The sequence below is a fragment of the Bombyx mandarina genome, chromosome 09, assembly GCF_030267445.1.
Source record: "Bombyx mandarina strain Sakado chromosome 09, ASM3026744v2".
Classification (NCBI taxonomy): Eukaryota; Metazoa; Arthropoda; class Insecta; order Lepidoptera; family Bombycidae; genus Bombyx; species Bombyx mandarina.
Window position 1 is genome coordinate 14,776,407 of NC_143216.1, and position 21,414 is coordinate 14,797,820.

Below are 21,414 nucleotides of genomic sequence, written 5' to 3' on the forward strand. Positions count from 1 at the left end.
CTGCATTATGATAATTACCAATACATCAAACATTTCTTCTGAAAAATCAATGAACTCACCATGAAATTTACTAGGCATTAGAATTCCACAATATTGTCTCCATTTCCTTCTAATTATCCCTACTACTTTTCCTGTAGGGGTGATTTCGTCATCATTATCTACTGGTTTTGCAGCATCAAGCAAAACAGTCTCTTCCTCTAAAATATTTTCAGGGTCCTCAGTTTTATCCTCTAGAACTATATTACTAGGTTTCCGCCATTCTTCTTTAGGAAAGATTTCTATGGCAACTATATCACCATCTATAGCACGGTTTATGCCTATATGACCTTGCAATAATATCTGAAAATGTGTTACTTAATGTTTCAAAATATATTTGTGGCCATCCAGTGCCCCAAAGATATAAGTGAACAAGTAGTGATAGACTTGTGAAGTTAGTCACTGTAAGAAAGGCATGTGCTACCACTATTCATTTAGATTTTTGGAAGAGAAAATATTACTTATTATTAGTCCATTCAATACAAACTTTAATAATTTCAAATAAAATGTCTACTTTTAAATAAGAGTAAATCAAAAGTTTTTTATATTCACTTACCGACTTTTCAAAACCATTAACACTGGCATTTCCTTCCAAGAAATTTTCTCTAGAAGCATGATATGTGCCTTGATACAGTTGGCCACAGCGGATCCCCTCATGTATTTGTGATGGAGTTAAATGTGCAGGGTATAATGCATCTTTAGAGCATGTTTCAGGCATTACATTCTTAGATAGTTTATCCACTAAACCAACAAATCCAGATACGTTTTCTATGTAATCTTTAACTGAAAATTTTGGTTAATATATATTTTTATTAAGTTATTTATAATTATATTATATTTCATATCTTAATTTGGCATTTTTGAGCAAGTCTAAGTTAATATCTGAAACAATCCTTACTTGAACAACAAATAATACCATCTTCTTGGGCAAGCTTTCGATTATTTTCATCATCCGTCACCAATATTATCTTTGGGAATTTTCCATCAAGGCTATTTATGCTCAAGTGATATTCGTACCAAGATGTTGCTTTACGTATAGATCTGTCATTCCTATCATTTTGTTTCTCTCCCGGTGAGCGCTCTATATAGGTATCCCTAAGAATATTTAACAATAGTTTATTATTTACATATTATTTAGCCTATTAAATTTTTTCAAAGGAATTGTTGGTATTTTTTATTTAAAATGGTTAATAGTCAGTAACTAAGCGTGAAATAAATTGAATATTGGTATAGTATTGGTATAGGATCAGATTTCAAAATCATGTTTTATATGTACATTTTATATGTATTTATCACATTTATAATTTATGAATATGAACTTCATATAACTTAACAATGTTTAATTGTTAAATATACCATAATGAGACTTCAAACAGTTCACAAGTATACTAACTACGGGTATGAATAAAAACCAGATTTCATACAGTTACTTTTTGCTTATGCATCAATGCATTCAATATAAATATGACATTAATTATTTGACTGCAATCCACTTTCGATTTCGACTTGTTAGCAAGATTTAACTGTAGGTGTTTAAGGTTTGGATGAATTTGATAGTTTTATGATTAAACGTTTTAGTGAAATATATGAAAATATTTCATACTTCAACTCCAGCTTTTGATACCAAAATGGAACCATTTCTATTGTGAAATTTATAAAAGAAATACTTACTTGTGATGTTCATTAACAAATGAATAAAACTTTCTCTTTTTATTGGAAATTATATCCAGCAATCTCTGGAAAACTGCAGTATTTTGATGTTTCACTTCCTCAAGCACAGTTTGTAAAATGATAACATTAGTCAAAGCATCTTCCTCCAAAACATCTATTTGATGTAACACAACATTAGTATCCAATACTAGATAATGTGGGAAATCAAACAAAGCACATGGAGATTCGGGAGAGGTCTCCAATACCAATTCATCATCTTTGTGTGGACATGTGTTACATGCTGCAGATCCGCACAATAAATCGTCACGCAAGTAATGTTCTCTTACAATCTAGGAAACATAAAAATATTATTATTGTAGTATGACAGATCTATAGCGCTGTTGATGTTGTACATTTATTGGTTCCAAAACATACAAATAATGTATTTATATTATTCAAAACGATGCATTAATGTAATAATCTTTAAATTGTAATTGTTCTAAATGCTAAACATTAGGTATATTTTTGGAGTATTTGAACCGATTCAATTTTAATTGTTAATTATGATGTATTTGCAATTCTGCCTTTCATTCACATATTTTGAGAGAGGGAGAGAGAGTGAGTATTCTTTATTGTACACCAAAAAATAAATAATGCGATACATTAAATACAAAAAAGTACAATTTTGATTTCGTTTATAAACATAACCTAACCTTCAATATGTTACCACGCTTAGTTTTGGTAAGAAAGGTTTTTGTAGTCCACATTTCATCTGTGTTGAAGCAAGCTTCAACCGATAGACTTATATTAGTTTCTAAAATTAAAATTTATTCAAAGTATTAGTGAGAAAGACAGTTATAATCAGAATGTAAATATATTGGCGTTTTGTACGCTGTACGTCAGTAACGTCATGGAAATCACAAATCACAATTACGACACTTTTTTTGTTTGATTCGTCGCCAAGCAAACGGAAAAACGCCTATGTAGCGAAGTCTTTTAAAAAATCGTAATAAAATAACCTTAATATAATAAAATAAACCTTTATACCCTTAGTTAACCTTTAGTTAACCCTTAAACCGTTAATAAAATAAACCTTATTATAGTGAGCTGAATTAAGATAACCTCCCAAAAAATTGTAGAATTTACCTCTTAATTTAAAGGACTTTAACTAAAACTTCGTTTTTAGAGATGCCTTTCTGAGGCATACCTGATTGTGTATTATTTTTCAACACTAATGCACTTTCATAGGTATGTTTAAGTCAACAAGCAAATACTACACATTTAAACCCAAAAGTTGAAATTAATAAAATAAAAACAATAAAATGTAATAGGTGTGCAATACCAAGTTTTTTTTTCTCCTACCTACGCCGAAAATTCGGTTTTCCTCCCGCTGTACAGGGAAGAAAGTGTAACTTTTCCTCCCTGGGTACTAACAAGTGCGCATGCGCGTTAGTGTCTACGTCTGCTCTCACGCACCTAAAATTCTCCGCCATTGTTGTGCTCGGGTAATTTGCAATATTGTGTTTAGTGTAAAAGTGAAATAAACAAAAGGCAATAAAACTTAAGAGTGAAGTATTAAACAAAGATGAGTTCATCAGACAGCTCTTATTCAATTAGTAGTGGTTTATTTAAAAAATAAAAAACAGTTAAATTGTTTTTATATGAGTATGTGGGGACTCCGCCCCCCCCTAACCCCTTCCAGGGCTTCGCCCCTGGACCCCGGCTCGGTACTCCACGAACTTTCGGCCTGCTAGGAAAATATAGTGCACCGCAGGAAAAAAGTAGGACATCTCATGTGTTTGTTTTACACGCGGGAGGAAATGTCCTACTTTTCTCCCTTTGTACTATTGTTATGCCTACGAAATTTTAAATTAAAAACTATAAATTAGCATTCATGCTTAGGGACTAAGATTAGTCTTCAGAAGAATACAATTTAACTATTTCTATACTATATGCAGATAGAATTAATTCATTTGATGCTGATGCTAAATACTTATCAACTAAATCATTCAACTTATGATGTAATTTCATTTTATTTACAGAACTATAACGTGTTCGTTCGTGGGTTCTCGCCGGATTTTCTCAGTAGGTCGCTATTCCATTCCGGTGGTAGATACACTTCTCTTGCTGGGACTAGTGTTAGCAAAATACATCATTAACTGAACATTGGCCACCCGCCAGAAATAATGGTCCCGACATACAATGGATTTGCGTACGGAACACAATGTAAACTTTCATAGTTGCAAATTAATAATAGGTAATTAAAACTAGTATCAATGTTATATTTGTATCGCTGATAATGTTTCTACTTGACTTAATTGGCTGACTTAATTCAGCTTAGTACATATATTAACTTAAAGGACATTTTTACTGGTGGTAGGACCTCTTGTGAGTCCGCACGGGTAGGTACCACCACCCTGCCTATTTCTGCCGTGAAGCAGTAATGCGTTTCGGTTTGAAGGGCGGGGCAGCCGTTGTAACTATACTTATTTCTTGAGACCTTAGAACTTATATCTCAAGGTGGGTGGCGCATTTACGTTGTAGATGTCTATGGGTTCCAGTAACCACTTAACACCAGGTGGGCTGTAAGCTTGTGTACCCATATAAGCAAAAAAAAGGTTATGCCCTGAACTTACCTACCTTTCCACGTATGTTTGAACTTTGTATAGAACCTATGGTATCACCAAAGATTCACGATACATCATCCCTGAAAGAGGGCTTAAAGAGAATAATTTACGGTAAGCAGTGGCTGTTGAAATTGCCAATGCTCGGCGATGATCACCTTAAATTAACCGAACCGCATGCATAACTAAAAGTAATTAAAAATATGTACTGAGTAAATAAAAGAGCTAGCGGGACAAAGTTAATTATTAAGATCCATTTGGTTGGCGTTAGGCTAAATAACTGTTTTGTATGAATGCGCAATTTGTCGGTGTTTTGTTTGGTACTTAGCGAATAAGCTCAGTTACACACTCAAACACTAGATAGTAAATTTAAACGCACAGATTGAATCTACGACACAAAAGAAACCAATCTGCGAGCATATTGAATTACTATTTTTAAAAAGAATCGCTGCTACTGAAATCCTTAAAAATTAAAACTGACTAAGCTCAGAGTCATACTGTTTTGTCCACCGGAGAAGTAATGAACCCATATTTGGTCCGGAGCAAGCTATAAATGTACCTAAGTAGTGAGAATTATGAAACCGATTTTTTGCTTTTTTGCTATACCGGATCGAACAGCTCATCCATGGTTTTGTTCATTTACGTCAAGACATATTATTTAAGACGAAATCACCCGCACAATTTAACCCACAGACACAGCCCACTGAGTTTCTCGCCGGATCTGCCCAGTGGGTCGCGTTTCCGATCTGGTAGTAGATTCTGCGAAGCACGACTCTTGCTAGGGTTCATATTAGCAACAACGTCAGGTTTGAGCCTCGTGAGCTCACCTACTCGCCCGGTGACGCTGATATGGTCTCTCAAAACCATCAGCTTATAAGTAGAAAAAAACCCCGCACAAATTGCCAAACCTGATGTACCAGGAGCCTTTAGCCTTATAAGAACGGGTAGGGTAGCTTGAGAGCTAATTTTTGGACGTCGCTAACAAACTTACACCAACTGCTTTACGAATACATCTACACTTAGATCGTAATTGCAACGTGCTGAGAAAATCAAGTCGAGCAGCAATCAGTGTGGATCAGGTGAATCCATCAGTACGTATTAAGGGCTCCAACAGAGGCTGATTGTTGAGTGAGCCGAGTCAGGGTCAGGGATTGACTTCATATCTGGATAGTGTCGAGATCTAATTCATGGTGAAGATCTACAATCTACATACGTCACCTACTAGTGGGTTCCGAATGCTGACCTATAGAAATGGGATTGCAAAGCTTGGAGGGTCTCTACATGAGTGGGGATTGCTTGAACGAACACTGCTCTCGATTATTGCTGCTGCTGATTATTTCTTAGAGAATCTGATTAGAGACCTTTAGTATGGTAGTTGTAACAGAAGTCATAGATAGCTCGAAATAAAATTAAAAATATATCTGCACCTTTTTTTTGTTGCCATGATTTTTTCTCGTATGGTTTTTTAAATTTTATGGTCGACTAAAAGTAATGTTCGTTAGGAGATCTAACTTATTTACAGCAGGACTAGCCTAATTATTAGGTTATGAATTTTATTTTTATTTTGATCTAAGCTTTATCTTATAATATGGATGATGGTTCATCGTCTTTTTTTTTCTGTTATTTAACTTAATTGTGTTACTTGTGTGTGTGTATGTGTAACCTACTTGCTGGCCCCGTTGAAAATACATTAAACGAATTTAATTTTAGGTATAAAGTCTTATTTTACTTTAATAGCCTCAATTTTGTTAAATAAATAACGGTCCAATAATATAACGGTCTGAAATGACTTTATTTAACTAATTCGAATTCATAATTATAAGCACTTCTATTAATTATTTTATATTTGTTATATTATTTCTGTTTTGTTTTGTTTTTTATGGCAGTAGATAATTTATTGTTAGTATTATCAGCCCACACACGTCCACTGCTAAACATCCTCCCCTCCAAGGTTCGTCATAATGCTTGATTCTCTGAGCTGCCCGCGTCCATTGCATTCCCGGACCTTCAACAGGGCATTGATCCACTTTAAGTTATTAAGCTCATACAAAAATGGAATTTCACATTTTATTTGCAAATTTTAAACCTTTCTTTTCCATTAAAGGTTTAATGACAACGTCAAAGGCTATTTAAATATTGCAAGACAAATCGACCACGCAAATGAAATTATTAAGGCGACGGATATATTAACCCCAGCACAGGTAGGTATTTATTATTGAATGAAAGATATTGGATAATTGCCCGTAGCTGTGGCAGTCAGTACAGCCGGCAGTGGTTAGCTGCGTTCATATAGTACTCGGCAGAGATAACATCAGTAGCAAGAAGCGGCGCGCGCTCTCCGCATGTCCGTGCCGCAGTAAACAATTAGCTCTCAAATAAAACAGTAATGCATTCTGAGTGTGTGATTGTGACAAGTGATTATTTTTTTATTTTAGATATGTAATGTGTTGCGACTCTTTAGTGGTATATTTATGTTTATATTACAAAAACTATTTACGAAATCATACAAAATAAATATGGCGCGAAATTAAATCATACTCAACAAGTGCAGTGAATTGTTCCAAAATGTCAAAAAAGAAAAATGTCAAGACTCCACAACAGATATGGGAAGGGGTGTCATCTGTTTCGGTGCATTTTGTTGAAAGCATTTTTTTTTCGCTTGGCATCTTTGTGGCAAAGCATCCATGGCAAGTCATTTTTGGGACATTATTGTTTGTTACTGTGAGCTGTATCGGCTTAATACGGTTCCACATAGAAAAGAATCCAATGAACCTATGGGTCCCGCCAGATTCAGATTTTTATCACGATACAAACTGGTATATCAAAACATTCGGCACAGGCCTCAGACTTCAAAACGTTATTTTCACCGCAAATGATATATTACACCCAGATGTACTCATAGAAATAAACGACATTACTGAGAGAATAATTGCCCTAAATATTAAGTATGAAAATCAATCCATTTCTCTTACTGATTTGTGTTACAAAGTTCCTGTTGTGAATTTTTTTGGCTCAAACTTTAATACAGGGTCAATTAAAACTAGTGATAAAACAAATAATTCAGCTAATAGTGATTACAGTGACAGTGTTTTTGAAGACCCGACCTTATGGGTTGATAGTGAATTCTATTGCAGTTTCTTAGAAGAATTTGAACTAACCTGTCTCCAATATAATTTGTTAGACATATGGAAGAATGATCTAAATATCATAAGTAGTTTGAATAAACATGATATTATAGAAAAAGTTAATTCGATTAAGGTCAACCCTGTAAGCGGCCATCCATTTGATTATACCAAAATATTAGGAGGTTTAGAATACGACGACAAAGGTAAAATTATTTCTGCCAAGTCTGTATTACTCACATTTTATACAAAAGTAAATATGTCAGAAGTCAATTTAGATGACGTAGGTAACTTGGTAGGTACAGAAGATTGGGTAACTGTTCCACTGGCGTCTTGGGAAAAACAATTTTTGGAAGCTTTAACCAGCATCTCTCTTAATACTAAATCAGTCAAAATATTTTACGAAGCAGGTAGAAGTTTCGCTGACGTTAGTGGCGAAAGCATGTTTCACGATTTAGACAAACTCTTTTTGGGGATTCTACTAATGTTCGTTTACGTACAATTTGGTCTATCCCGTTTTAATTGGTTGGAAATTAGATTGACTCTCGGAAGCGTAGGTTTATTGTGTGTAGGATTAGCATACGTATCTGCCGTTAGTTGGTGTTCTATTGTTGGTATCCCATTTGGTCCGGTTCATTCTTCATTACCATTCCTTCTAATGGGTCTCGGTATAGACGATATGTTTGTAATGAAAGCCTGCTGGAAAAATCTATCGGAAAGTGAAGCAAAGAAAAGTCTCCCGGTAAAAATTGGTTTGATGCTAAAACATGCCGGCGTATCAATCGTGATAACTTCATTTACAGATATAGTTGCTCTATTGATTGGAGCCATAACAATTCTTCCATCACTAAAATCTTTTTGCCTATACGCAGCGACGGGCGTCTTTTTTATATTTTGTTTTTCCGTAACGTTTTATGTAGCAGTATTTACTTTAGATGTAATAAGAATTGAAAATAATTGCAATGGTCTTATTTTCTGCTATCAGCATAAGAACCAAATACAGATATCCACGAAAAAGACTTTTCTGAGAAATATTTTTGAATTCGTATATCGAAATATTATTTTTACGATTCCGGGGAAAATTATTGTAATTTTGTTCACTATAATAATAACAGGGTTTAGTATACAAGCTGTTTTCAAATTGGAACAAAGGTTTGACCCTAAATGGTTTATTCCTGACGACACCTATTACAAACAATACCTTGATACTCATGATTACTATTACCCCGAAAACGGGAACGACGCAATGGTTTTTCTCGGAAAACTCAATTACAGAAAAGAGTTTCCAAACCTGTGTAAAATGATGGAAAGCATTGGTAATAAATCGTATGTGAGCGAGGCTATGACATGGGTTGAATATCTGCATAAATATGTTTTGATAAATTACAATACCGATCTAAAAAATACATCCTCAGTAACTGATTTTGAATTTTATCAGTATTTATCACGGTTTCTATTTAGCCCTGTGGGAGGGAAGTTTCAGGCCAACTTTAAATTTTCTGAACCATTATCATGCGGAGTAGCCGCCCCAAGAATTTTAGCCACTTCAATTCCATTCAAATTTACAAAATTCCATGGTCCTGAAGAATATATTCCCGCTATGCATGAGGTTAAGAACATTGTAAAAACAGCCAGCATAGCAGGTGACGTTTACCGCAGTGTGTGGTCAAGAGTATTCGGAAATTGGGTAACTGACGAGGTAATTGCAAACGAAGTTGAGAGAAACATTGAACTAGCTTTGATTTGTGTTATGGTTTGTACGATTATATTAATAACAAATCTTCAGATGTGTTTCTGGATTTTTATTTGTGTCTCGTTAACAATTTTGAACGTTTTAGGATGGATGCAGAGATGGGGAATGACAGTAGATATAGTTTGTTGTATTGGTCTTGAATTAGCCATTGGTCTGTGCGTAGATTACGCAGCGCATGTAGGCCATACATTTTTAACCATCCAGGACGGATCGCGACACGAAAGAGCTTACAAAACAGTAACGTCCATTGGCACAGCAGTGCTTTTAGGTGGTGGTTCCACTCTCCTCTCTCTGTCTTTACTTAGTATGTCAAAGGCTTACACGTTCCAATCATTTTTCAAAATCTTCCTTCTGGTTATATTATTCGGACTTTTTAACGGCTTAATATTTTTACCAGTGGTCTTGTCTCTAATAGGCCCTGGATCGTACAAAATAAAAGATCACACCGTCGACTGTCAATCTCATCAATATGAATTAAACGAAAAACAAACCGACGATGGTTTGCATACAAATTAATTTTTTTTTAGTAATAGTAACAAAAGAAAAGTATTTTTTTTTAACAGAAGGTACCTATTTAATATCGATTTCGGTCGGTTCACGGTTGACTGATTATGGGAATATTTTACTATAAAATTAAATATGCAATTTGAAACGTACATCTTTCTTTTAATTACGCTATAACTCGTGAAATTATAAAAAATACATAACATTACACGTAATATTATGTACTAAAAAATTATGAATACAAAATAATATTGTTTTTTTTTTTTTTTTTATTGCTTAGATGTGTGGACGAGCTCCTAGCCCACCTGGTGTTAAGTGGTTACTGGAGCCCATATACATCTACAACGTAAATGCGCCACACACCTTGAGATATAGTTCTAAGGTCTCAGTATAGTCACAACGGTTACAAACAAATTATAATTTTGCGGGTTTGATTTTTATTACACGATGTATTCCGTCACCGTGGAAGTCAATCGTGAACATTTGCTGAGTACATATTTCATTAGAAAAATTGGTACCCGCCAGCGGGATTCGAACACCGGTGCATCGCTCGATACGAATGCACCGGACGTCTTATCCTTTAGGCCACGACGACTTCAAACTCACTGTTGTACCAACTCACTGATGTATTATTACTTTTCCCTTCGTGTATCACGCTTAAATTAGTTACTAACTAAACTGATTTTGATAAAGCTATTGTCGAAAACGTCATAAAAATATTTTAAGTCGCTACGATGCGGAGACTGATAATTTTTTCGTAACAAAATTCGATCTGTTTCGGTGGAGCGGATATTTGACATCATTTATACCGAAGTCGGTATGCATAATAGGCGCGAATAGATCAGCCTGAAACTCATCGAAGTTTAATAATTATAATTATTTGTATATACCAAATTAGACTTAGCGTAGCTAGGAGTTTGTAATCTGAATAAAAATGTAAAGACGATATGTAGTCTTACAGGTATTTATAAAGTTGATGTATTTATATCTACATTTATCGCTGCAGATAATTCGATAATCGGCACACTAAGTCATTATAAGTGTATTATGTACTGTATAATGTAAATACAATATAAACACCGTTGTAATTAATAGTATTTACTAACAATAAACAGTTTCTCATAAATCGCAAAGATCCCTACTTAATGTGACAGGTATTTTCTTTACACTTGTTTAGTCAAATGCGTAGGCAAAAAGTACAATAAATTTTAAATGACAGCAATGACAATAGCGTAACATTATGAGTACATTGTAGTCTTTTGAAGGTTGATGTAAAGAATATATTTATTTTTCGTATAACTAGTATTTACTTGCGTATTATCTAGTAAACCTATATACTTACTATCAATGCACTCCCAATAATAGGTCGAAGTCGATAACAAATCTTTTGGATGGCATGCAAGGTCATGACCCAGAATGGCTATCACAATGCACGATGTATTGTTTATAAATTATTGAAAATTCAAATCTCGTTAAATTATTGTTGATAATTAATTATTTACGAAATGATGTATAAATATTTTATCTTCTAATATTTGTGTTTAGTTTAAGTAATGATTCAATGTTATGTTAAAATTATTCTTAATAAATAAAATATGTTTTAAATTACTGTAAACCTATATAGGTACTTATAATAGAACTAAGTTTTGCATAGTATAGTGAAAACCTTCCACGACGTCAAATTAGAAATGTATTTAATGAATTAAGTTGTATCTTGGTACATGGATGATACTTGTCATGAAACATCAACATGTAATCTCCATCGACAACAATGGTTTGAACTCAATCGTAAGAACGATAAGCGAATGCTTAGAGCATGTACAAACATACAACAAAGGCTACCAATGTGTTTTATTTAAGATAATACAACATCATTGTAACTATAAAGAGCGAACATTTTTATCACCTATCTACGCGTCTTAATTTCGAGTCAAACTCATAAATGTGAGACAATTTTATTTATTTCTTTTGTAAAGAGACTAATCGAGGTTGTCGACAGTAGACAAGGCACTGTAAGGTAGGTCAATTGTTATCTTCGGATTTCTGAATGTTAAACTCGGATAAGATAGGTAAATAAGAAATATACAACTTGTTTTATGAAATTAATGTATTTTATTTGATTTTAAATATATCCATATTTATGTCTATTTCTTGTGTTTGGACTGCAAGCAAAAACAAGACGCATTACTTCTTTATATAAATTAAATAGAATTATAAACGTACTTAATTAATTAATAGAGTGCATAACATCCACAAATATAATACAAAATTTTTATAAATTAAAAATACCGCGTACTTCGTCAACAGTTGAAACAAAATGGCGTCATAAAAGACAAGTACACAGGTGATCGAATTGTTTGAACGCATCTGGATCAATGAAAATTAAAAATATAGTTTAGTGATTTTTTAAATTAAATAAAAATTTTGATTACTGAAGGTGCTTGAAGTAATAAATACAAAACACTTAGTGGAACTGTAGTTACTGCTATACAGTTATGTTGTTACTTTACAGTTGGGTCTTGTATTTTTGTTATGAATAATGGAATTTCCAATTCACAAACTCAAAAATCTTTAGAAATATATTGTATGTACTTTTTGGGCTTGCCAGTTTTTGTAGAATCTGTTGTTACCGACCTGCAGGTCTACACGTTTAAGGAACGGGCTTGAGATGAATACAAATTTCAAAGAACGCCACAAATATCATGTCACCTTTATGAAGTGTGGAGTTCAGTCGGTTCCAAGAGATTAAATAAAAATAAAATACCTATTTTGAATAAGTAACAATTTGAGTTCGGGAAGTCAAGCGCTAGATTATCACCTAACTACCTGAGACCTTAGAACTTATGTCTCAAGGTGGGTGGGGCGTTTACGTTGTATATGTCTATGGGCTCCAGTAACCATTTAACACCAGGTAGGCTGTGAGCTCGTCCACCCATCTAAGAAAAAAAAAACATGCTACTCATGAACTCTTGAGCTATTTCAACCTAAAGGCCTCTTCGACTACGACTCATACTATGACAAAACGTAAGAAAGTATAAAAAACGTGCACTTTGGCATTTAATGTGAGTAGCATTAAATCTATACTTAGATTAAAATTGGCTTTAGTGCCATAAAATATATTTAGTTATTGGTATAGCGACTATCACGCCCATTTACATATCCTTTATGTGACTCAGAATGATCGGATGAGATCCCTAGAGCTGAGACGGAAGTTGCTTCTTATAGTGCATTATTATCAGCTATCATAACAAAATTGATAACTCCACTGCAATAGAAACAGTGTCGCTATATGTGTCTATAGTATAGACTCTATATATACGCATGGCTGTTAGTGGGGCGCGGGTCGTCGCCTGCGGCAGCTTCTTAGTACCACGCTCGCCTGTACTCAGCACCTCGCCATCTCTGCGACGCATATATGCCATGACGGTTGACAGCGATTTGTAGCTGTTGCAAAAAGCTACTTAAGCTACCATTAACTCCTTCCAAATGCTTCGGTTTAACTGTTAGTTTGTAAGAAGATTATACTAAATAAATAAATAAACGGCTAGTATTCAAAGGATTTACGAGGAAACTGTAACGAACAACTAATGGGGAAGAATGTAATAGGTAAGAATCGGATCATTATCTCTAGACAAAAAGGAAGGGATGGCCAGTATTAGAGTGAAACTTGAAGAACAATAATAATTAACGTAAGTAGCGTAAAGCAATCACTTATCGACACAAGGATAACGTGCGTTTTTGCCGCTTACTTATCGAAAGTCATAAGATAGCAACAGAATTTTATAGGACATTTTTTAATTGTTTTTTTTTGTTGCCCGTGTAGGGCAACGGGCCCGACGAGCATACGGCTCAGCTGATTGTGAGTGGTTACCGCCGCTCATGGACGTCAGCAATGCAAGGGGCAGAGCCAAGTCGCTGCCTACCGTTTAATACTCTCCACAAGCCTCGTTTGAAGAAGGACATGTCGGGGGGAAGGGAGCTCATTCCAAAGCCGTGGTACGTAGCTAAAAAAACACACCGTAGTTGAACGCAGTGGCTCCAGGTCGTATGGATGAACTCTACTCATCATATCATCACAAACAATTCCTCAGAGCAGTCAGAGCACATCCCATGGAACAAACGGTACAAAATACAGAGGGAACCGAAGTCCTTCCGCAGACACAGAGGTTCCAAACGATCCGTGAGAATGGGATTATCGACAATCCGAACAGCTCTCTTCTATATGGAGGAAAATGGAAGTAGCTGGTGTTTCGGAACCCCAGCCCAGAGGTGACTCGGTGAGCAGTACTACATGCGAGGCTGGACCTGTGCTTTGCAAAAGTCTTGAATATTGATCATTTAAATTATAGACAAAGCGTGTTTTCGGTTTTATGACCGCACGGAATTAACACCGACTTGTTTTTATTATAATTTTGACCTTCATGGTACGACGCGTCGCTGCGGATTTTTATAAATTGACATGGCTATCAATATGCATTCAAAGACTAAGGAGATTATTATTACATAAATTAGGGGGCTATGGAACTGTAAAAAATACCCATAATATTAAACACATATCTTTCTCCTGTCCCTAATGCACCGTAAGCTGGACTAATTTCATTGGACAAATTAATTAATTCCAGCTCTTCACAGTAGGGAGCATCGGTTGCGAACCTGACTCGTAACCTTGTCTCGTTAGGGTCCTTGTTACAATTCATAACCTTCTTCGGCCCAGGCTGAAACTTCTTGGATGTACCGGCTATCAAATGCTCTGAGCAGAGCTTTCGTTGTCATTTTCAGGTGTTCTTTGCCAGACCGACTTTCGATGGACGCCTAGAGACTTAATTCGGCCAGTGAGCTCATGGGCTATCCACAGTTTGGTTTAGGACCGACCAAGTGTCTCAGTACCTTTTCTTATTAGTTCTTCAGCTATTTCGTTCCAATCGGAACATATGTGCCCGGCTGTCTAATAAAAATCAAAATCTATTTTATTATGGACCTCTGCTGTACCTATAAGTAAAAAGTATTTCACATTATCAATATCCACTATTTCGTTTGCTTAATAACAGAACTTTATGCCACCTACAGGTTATCTCGAACAAGCGACCAGCGATCGGAATGGAAACGAGTAATACCGAGACACAAACAGGATGGACGTGTTCCTTATTAACAAATCGCTTTATGAACTAAGAAATTATCTTTTGTTCTGCCGACAAGAATTAGGCCTCAGGTTGAGAAGCGAACTAAGAACGTAATGAACGTAATGAATAACGTAACGCGCAATGAAAGCTGCAATTAATATATTTCACAATTTAATCTATTTTTATTCTGAGTCATTTCAAACAGACACATTTTTTTCACGATTCCCCTAGTGTGTCGAGAATAAAGTTCACATTAAATTAAAAAGAGTAATTTTGACCTTGACTTTGATCGTCCTCTAGTTTTTGCTACAGGTGTAGATATGCGCGGACCGAAATAATAAAAACTATAACTGGACATAGGCCTCGCCCAAGCCTCGCCATAAAAATCCGTCCTACACTGCTTGCATCCAGCGCATAATTTTAATAATATTAATAATACAACTCGTCATGGCCTAAAGGATAAGACGTCCGTTGCATTCGTATCTAGCGATGCAACGGTGTTCGAATCCCGCAGACGGGTACAGATTTTTCTAATGAGATATGTACTTGACAAATGGTCACGATTGACTTCCATGGTGAAGGAATAACATCGTGTAATAAAAATCAAACCCGCAAAATTATAATTTGCATAATTACTGGTGAGACGATCTCTTGTGAGTCCGCACTGCCGTGAAGCAGTAATGCATTTCGGTTTGAAGGGTGGGACAGCCGTTGTACCTATACTGAGACCTTAGAACTTATATCTCAAGGTGGGTGGTGCATTTACATTGTAGATGTCTATGGGCTCCAGTAACCACTCAACACCAGGTGGGCTGTGAGCTCGTCCACCAATCTAATCAATAAAAAAACCAGCAGATAATATAATTTGTAAAGTATTTGCTTAACGTATTTCTTGTTGTCCACAACGGAATTCATTCCATTTCTCTTAGTTAATAATAATACGAAAAAAGATATGATATGACGTGGGAATTTACGTTCTAATCTGGCTGTTGTAATTGAAAAACAAGTTTTTATCGCCGTCGCTCGTGAATAACAACAATGCCAGGAACACAGTCAGCGATGCCTACCACTTTTTTTTTTCCTACCAAATCGTTTTATCGTCTATTCCAAATACTCACACGGATAGGTAGTTGAGCTCACGTGCTGGACCAATTAAATTTTTTAACACTGACCCTGGCAAGAGCAGTGCTTTGCTGAATCTACAACATCTGTGAAATTCTGTGGGTTGAGTCTGTGGGTTAGTTTGCACGACGAATTTTAAACTATAAAGCCTAAAAGCAAGACATTTTTTGAGCGATGGGCGACTTTTCGTTGCTCAGAGCAACCTACCTACCACTGGATACGCTTTGCGGACCTCGTTTGAAGAAAGATACGTCATCATTACTGTTCGGCAGACACTATGAAGGCGACCTAAAATTTATGCCTTGTGCGAAAAAATGTGCATTAAATATATTTTATACTCATTTACCAACATAAAAAATAAAAAACAATTTTGCATAATAAAAATCCAATAAGTAAATTTATGACTTAATATTTAAAATTTCAAACTATCTGTCAGTCTCTGTTCGTAAAAGGTGAACCTGTTACAAATAAACCTTTTTCAAACAAAAGCTCAACCGTCATGCTAGTTCTTATATAACCTGTAGTTATGAGCTCGTTCTGTATGTAATGAAACGTATGCCTAGAAAATTTTATACAGAAAAATAGACTGTGGTTATCATAGTATTCCAATGTCGACGAATAACAAACACCTTGGTCGCCCGTGACCACGAAAACTGTAGAAGTCGAAATGGGTTATGACATAAGACATACAGCAAAGTGACAGGAAATTACTCGTATGACGAACAGACAACAAGATTAAGCCGTACAAGTGGTTTTAATTATGTTTTTTCTAATGTTACCGAACTGTTTTGTTCCGAACTTGATTAAATTAGATATGAAATTGTATCTTTTTAAAATGCACATAATATTATAGATAATGCGGACATTCTAAAAGGGCGTTTATCGTGGGAACGTTTCTCACTCTCGAACCTTTTTTTTTTCTTTTTTATTGCTTAGATGGGTGGATGAGCTCACAGCCCACTTGGTGCTAAGTGGTTACTGGAGCTCATAGACATCTACAACGTAAATGCGCCACCCACCTTGAGATATAAGTTCTAAGGTCTCAGTATAGTTACAACGGCTGCCCCACCCCTCAAACGAAACGCATTACTGCTTCACGGCAGAAATAGGCAGGGCAGGGGGATTCGAACACCGCTGCATCGGTAAATACGAATGCACCGGACGTCTTATCCTTTGGGCCACGATTACTTCAACCTCATGAGATGAAAGCCTCGATTGCTGTGCAATAATACCTAGCACGCGCTTTTACAACGGATCCTTGCTATATACCTGTGCTACTTACACAATCCGACATTTAGATCGCACTAACGACACTTTTAATTGATTTATTGTAGTTAAATTCGCGAAGCTGCTGCCCTTGAGCTGTTAGGTCTTCTTTGGAGGCGCTCGGGCAACTGTTAGCAATTATCCCCCTCTCCCTCCACCCGATCGGACATACGCTCGCCCACCTGCCCTGGTAAAACGAGAAAGGTTACAAGTAAAAACACACACACATAATATTCTCTCCTACTTGATACCTGAGTAATGTAGGTCTTCACGACTATCTTGGTGTCTCACGAAACGAAACGAAACGATCCCATCTTGGAATATATGAAATTTTTTGCGGATTTTATATCCACCTGTGTGCTTAGTGTGAGTTTCTTATCGTTCTCGATAGCGTAAAAGTTAAGTCAATTTTGTATGCAGTTGGAACAGCGCCCCTAGCGCCAAACGTACGCAAACGATCCCATACAAATATAAACTAACTTTTACGCTATCGAGAACGTTATTCTATTGTTCTCGTTAAAAAACTCGCACTAAGCACACTGATCCACTCACCTGGAAATCAGACCTGGAAATTTTCTAAACAAGTCATGAATAAAATCAATACATGTCAAAGAGGTTTAGAGCGAAGCATGTTAAACATAAGGAAAATGGACAAAATAAGATACAAAATAAGAGACAAACATTGTAAATTAAAAATTAATTTATCGGATTTTATGTTTTCCGTCTTAAAAACTTGATTGGTTTCTAATTTCTGTTTAGGATAACAAGTTCTTTTTTTCGGAAAACAACTTTTGGGGCATTAAAACGCAAGCAATAAAACTATATCTGTACAACGATTATATTCAAATGCATGTTATTGAAAAAGGATTAAAAAAATAGTTATTTGTGCAACAAGAGAGCAAAGTTGTTTTTGTTTCGAGTGCTAATTTTGAGTCCCGAGCAAGCGAAGGATTCTATAATTGATTCACCAGCGTAGCAAGTGACTCAAAGTTAGAATCCTGAGCGTAGTGAAGGACTCAACAGCATGAGATGCTAAAAACTTTGCTCTCGTGTAGCACACTTAACTTTTCACCTCAGCAGTGAGAACACATAATACTTGTTACTTAGGAGACATAGAAATGAACAGGAATAGATTGAAATAACGTTTAACACGTTACGCTATACGCTACATACCTATCAGCATCAGCGAATTTTTGATTCCCTCTATTTTTTTAAATCGCGTTTTGATACCGCGTCCCTGATGTTTATTTTTCAAATGTATCTTTGTTGAAATTCCAAATAAAAATGTATTGGCTAAATACCAATTTATTAATTAATTAGACTTATTTTTATTAAAATCCAATAAAAAATTAAACATATAAACCATAACATTTAAAAGAAACGTAATTTATTTATTACAAATATCTTTAAATCTTAGGGTATTACGCGTTTCCGAACGTGTTTTTTTTTCAGGTCGAATTCCAAAATCGAATTTCGAAGAAGTTTATTTTTTCACTCGCTTTTTTATATGCATGTGAAAGAGACAGCCCAGTAAAATTCGAATGTTTCAAATTTATAGCTGAACAATGTCAATTCGTGGCACTGAAGATTGAAAAATGAAAAAGCTACTTTTTTTTTTTAATTTCTTAGATGGGTGTACGAGCTCACAGCCCACCTTTTTTTTTTGTTGCTTAGATATGTGGACGACCTCACAGCCCACCTGGTGTTAAGTGGTTACTGGAGCCCATAGACATCTACAACGTAAATGCGCCACCCACCTTGAGATATAAGTTCTAAGATCTCAGTATAGTTACAACGGCTGCCCTACCCTTCAAACCGAAACGCATTACTGCTTCACGGCAGAAATAGGCGGGGCGGTGGTACCTACCTACCCGTGCGGACTCGCAAGAGGTCCTACCACCAGTAATTACGCAAATTATAATTTTGAGGGTTTGATTTTTCACCGTGGAAGTCAATCGTGAACATTTGTTAAGTACGTATTTTATTAGAAAAATTGGTACCCGCCTGCGGGATTCGAACATCGGTGCATGGCTCGACACGAATGCATCGTACGTCTTATCCTTTAGGCCACGACGACTTCAAACCTGGTGTTAAGTGATTACTGGAGCCCATGGACATCTCACAAGGGGTCCTACCACCAGTAAAGACCCACAACGCTACTTTGAATCAAAATCGCATTTTGTTCACTGTTGTCTCACAGAAAAACCGGCATGTTTGAGCTGCTGAGGTGAAAAAATATTTATTTTATTTCTAGCATGAGCTAGATACCCAAGGAAGGCAATAAATACCCAATGCTGTACCCAGGGCAGTGCCTAAGTTATTACTATCATTGTTATGGATGATGATGATTTTGATACTATCCTTAATCTACAATTACCTATTTTGGGTGTAAAGACCGCATTGCACCACAGTCCTGTCAGCTTACAATGTGAGATTGGGTGTTAAGGATCTCTAAATCCCCCTCCAAACAAGTTTTTATTCTCGCCCACCACCGAGCTTCACTTCATCGAGCGATCGCGAACGCATATACATCTTTAACGATTACCTACATTATCTACTACACTCATATTGCACTTCATTATTATTTGTTCTTCCGTTTTTATCTTTTAATAAACCTGTAAATACGAGCCAAATCGTTCCATTGAAGAGAATAACAAGACATCCAGCAAGGAACATTGGGAATGCAGGACTACATTCAAAATCTACAGGCAGGTATATATAAGCAAAGTCTGTTTTTCCTACATTATAAGTAGCTTTGAACTACTCAGAAGGACATTTACCTGTTGTAGATTGGGTATTAGCATACTGGACGAGGTCGACGCGATCATAAACGAAAACAACCAACTTTGAAATTGTTATCAGCTGCTGACAAACAATATATTCAATATTTTATTTAAACTGCTGAGTGACCCCGCAGTAGTCGAAATTCGACTATAATTAAATGAAATTATAATATTATGTTTAAACATTATTATGGTTCTATTGTCAAACACTATTATAATTCGGCAATATAATCACAGTATTCGCCAAAACTGCACTATAGATCAATAATATTAAAGACAAACAATGTTAATCTATTTTCAATTCGACCACATACTTTGAACAATAACAAAAGTTTCCCAATTGACAGTAAACAAAGATATATTTTTATATAATGTGTTGTGTCAAATACATGGTAGTGTGTGTAATGTTTTCTTTATTGACTTAAAGTATCTTTTATGCATTATTTAAAAAAAATTATTAGCATTGTACACTCCTTCTCTATATTCGCTATAAGTGTGAGAAACTTGATACTCCTCCGTCCGCGCAATTTTCGTAAAAAAGGGGTACAAAGTTTTTGCTTTACGTATTAGTATATAGATGTAAAATAACAAGAATAAAGTTGCTAATGATTTTAATTGTACATTATCTATTTCTCTTCAAGATTACCTTATCTTCTTATCTCGTAATTAGCAGAGGTCATTCAAGTAGGTTATAGCGATATCATTCCTCAAACGAAAGTATTATTATGTAATGTATGTATTTATATATGCAACTGTGATTTATGACGCAACTTGGCAATGAAAAATTACTCTTACTTGGTGACTACTTAATCCTGGCAACTTTTCGTCGTGACCCTTCTTCCTTCTCGATAATCCTCTGACGTTTCCTCTCAGGGTCGTGGCTTCTGCGAATGACTCACTCGTGGAATGTTTTTCCCAACTCAGTCCATTCTCGGCTGCGTGGACAATCGTGTTGAGGGTAGATATTATCTGGTCCGACCAGGTCGTTGGACTTCTGCCTCTTAGCCTTCTTCTTCTTATTAAGTAAATTCAGAAATACAGTCATTTCTAGAAAAGACTCGCATACTTTATTGTACTGTACCGGATACCAGATCCTTCTCTAAATTGTTGACAATAGCTCTACAAAATCAACTCAATACTGATAAAAGTCAAAGGAGAGTGAGACAGATACCTACACGCCTCAAGCTGCTATGAATTATAAGCTATCGCTATTAAGGCATTTATGATTTTAATATTTTCAAAGCTAAAATCCAAAAATAGCGCTTGGCATTCTATTATAATATATTGTGACCTGGCCAGGACAAGCTATTCATTTGTTGTAGGCGAAAAACAAGTCAAAAGGTTTACTTTTATTTCCCGTTTATCGAGTATAAAAAGAAGTTTATAAATATGTTTTTGGAAAACAAACACTTCCCTTACTAACACCACGCCACT

At 35.6% G+C, this 21,414-nt stretch overlaps 2 protein-coding genes across 2 annotated transcripts in view; one reads left to right on the forward strand and one right to left on the reverse strand.

Annotated features, from left to right (window-relative positions):
- The window catches only part of Dis3 (exosome complex exonuclease RRP44-like protein Dis3), a 13,393-nt gene extending 10,770 nt beyond the window's left edge, over positions 1–2,623 (reverse strand). The window contains exons 1-5 of the mRNA XM_028169980.2: positions 2,400–2,623; positions 1,708–2,036; positions 935–1,131; positions 593–819; positions 60–339 (exon numbers count right to left, since the gene is read on the reverse strand). Coding sequence (XP_028025781.2) covers positions 60–339; positions 593–819; positions 935–1,131; positions 1,708–2,036; positions 2,400–2,453 — 1,087 coding nt within the window. The 5' untranslated portion in view covers positions 2,454–2,623. The remainder of the gene's footprint in view (positions 1–59; positions 340–592; positions 820–934; positions 1,132–1,707; positions 2,037–2,399) is intronic.
- Positions 2,624–6,746: 4,123 nt separating this feature from the next.
- On the forward strand, positions 6,747–9,731 carry LOC149502380 (patched domain-containing protein 3-like). The gene has a single exon (XM_089730073.1). It carries the CDS (start codon positions 6,876–6,878, stop codon positions 9,699–9,701), a length of 2,826 nt encoding a protein of 941 aa, XP_089586199.1. The 5' UTR covers positions 6,747–6,875; the 3' UTR covers positions 9,702–9,731.
- The last annotated feature ends 11,683 nt before the right edge of the window (positions 9,732–21,414 follow it).

Coding starts and splice junctions, on each gene's coding strand:
- LOC149502380 (XM_089730073.1), top strand. CDS start 6,876: ATGTCAAAAAAGAAAAATGTCAAGACTCCACAACAGATATGGGAAGGG.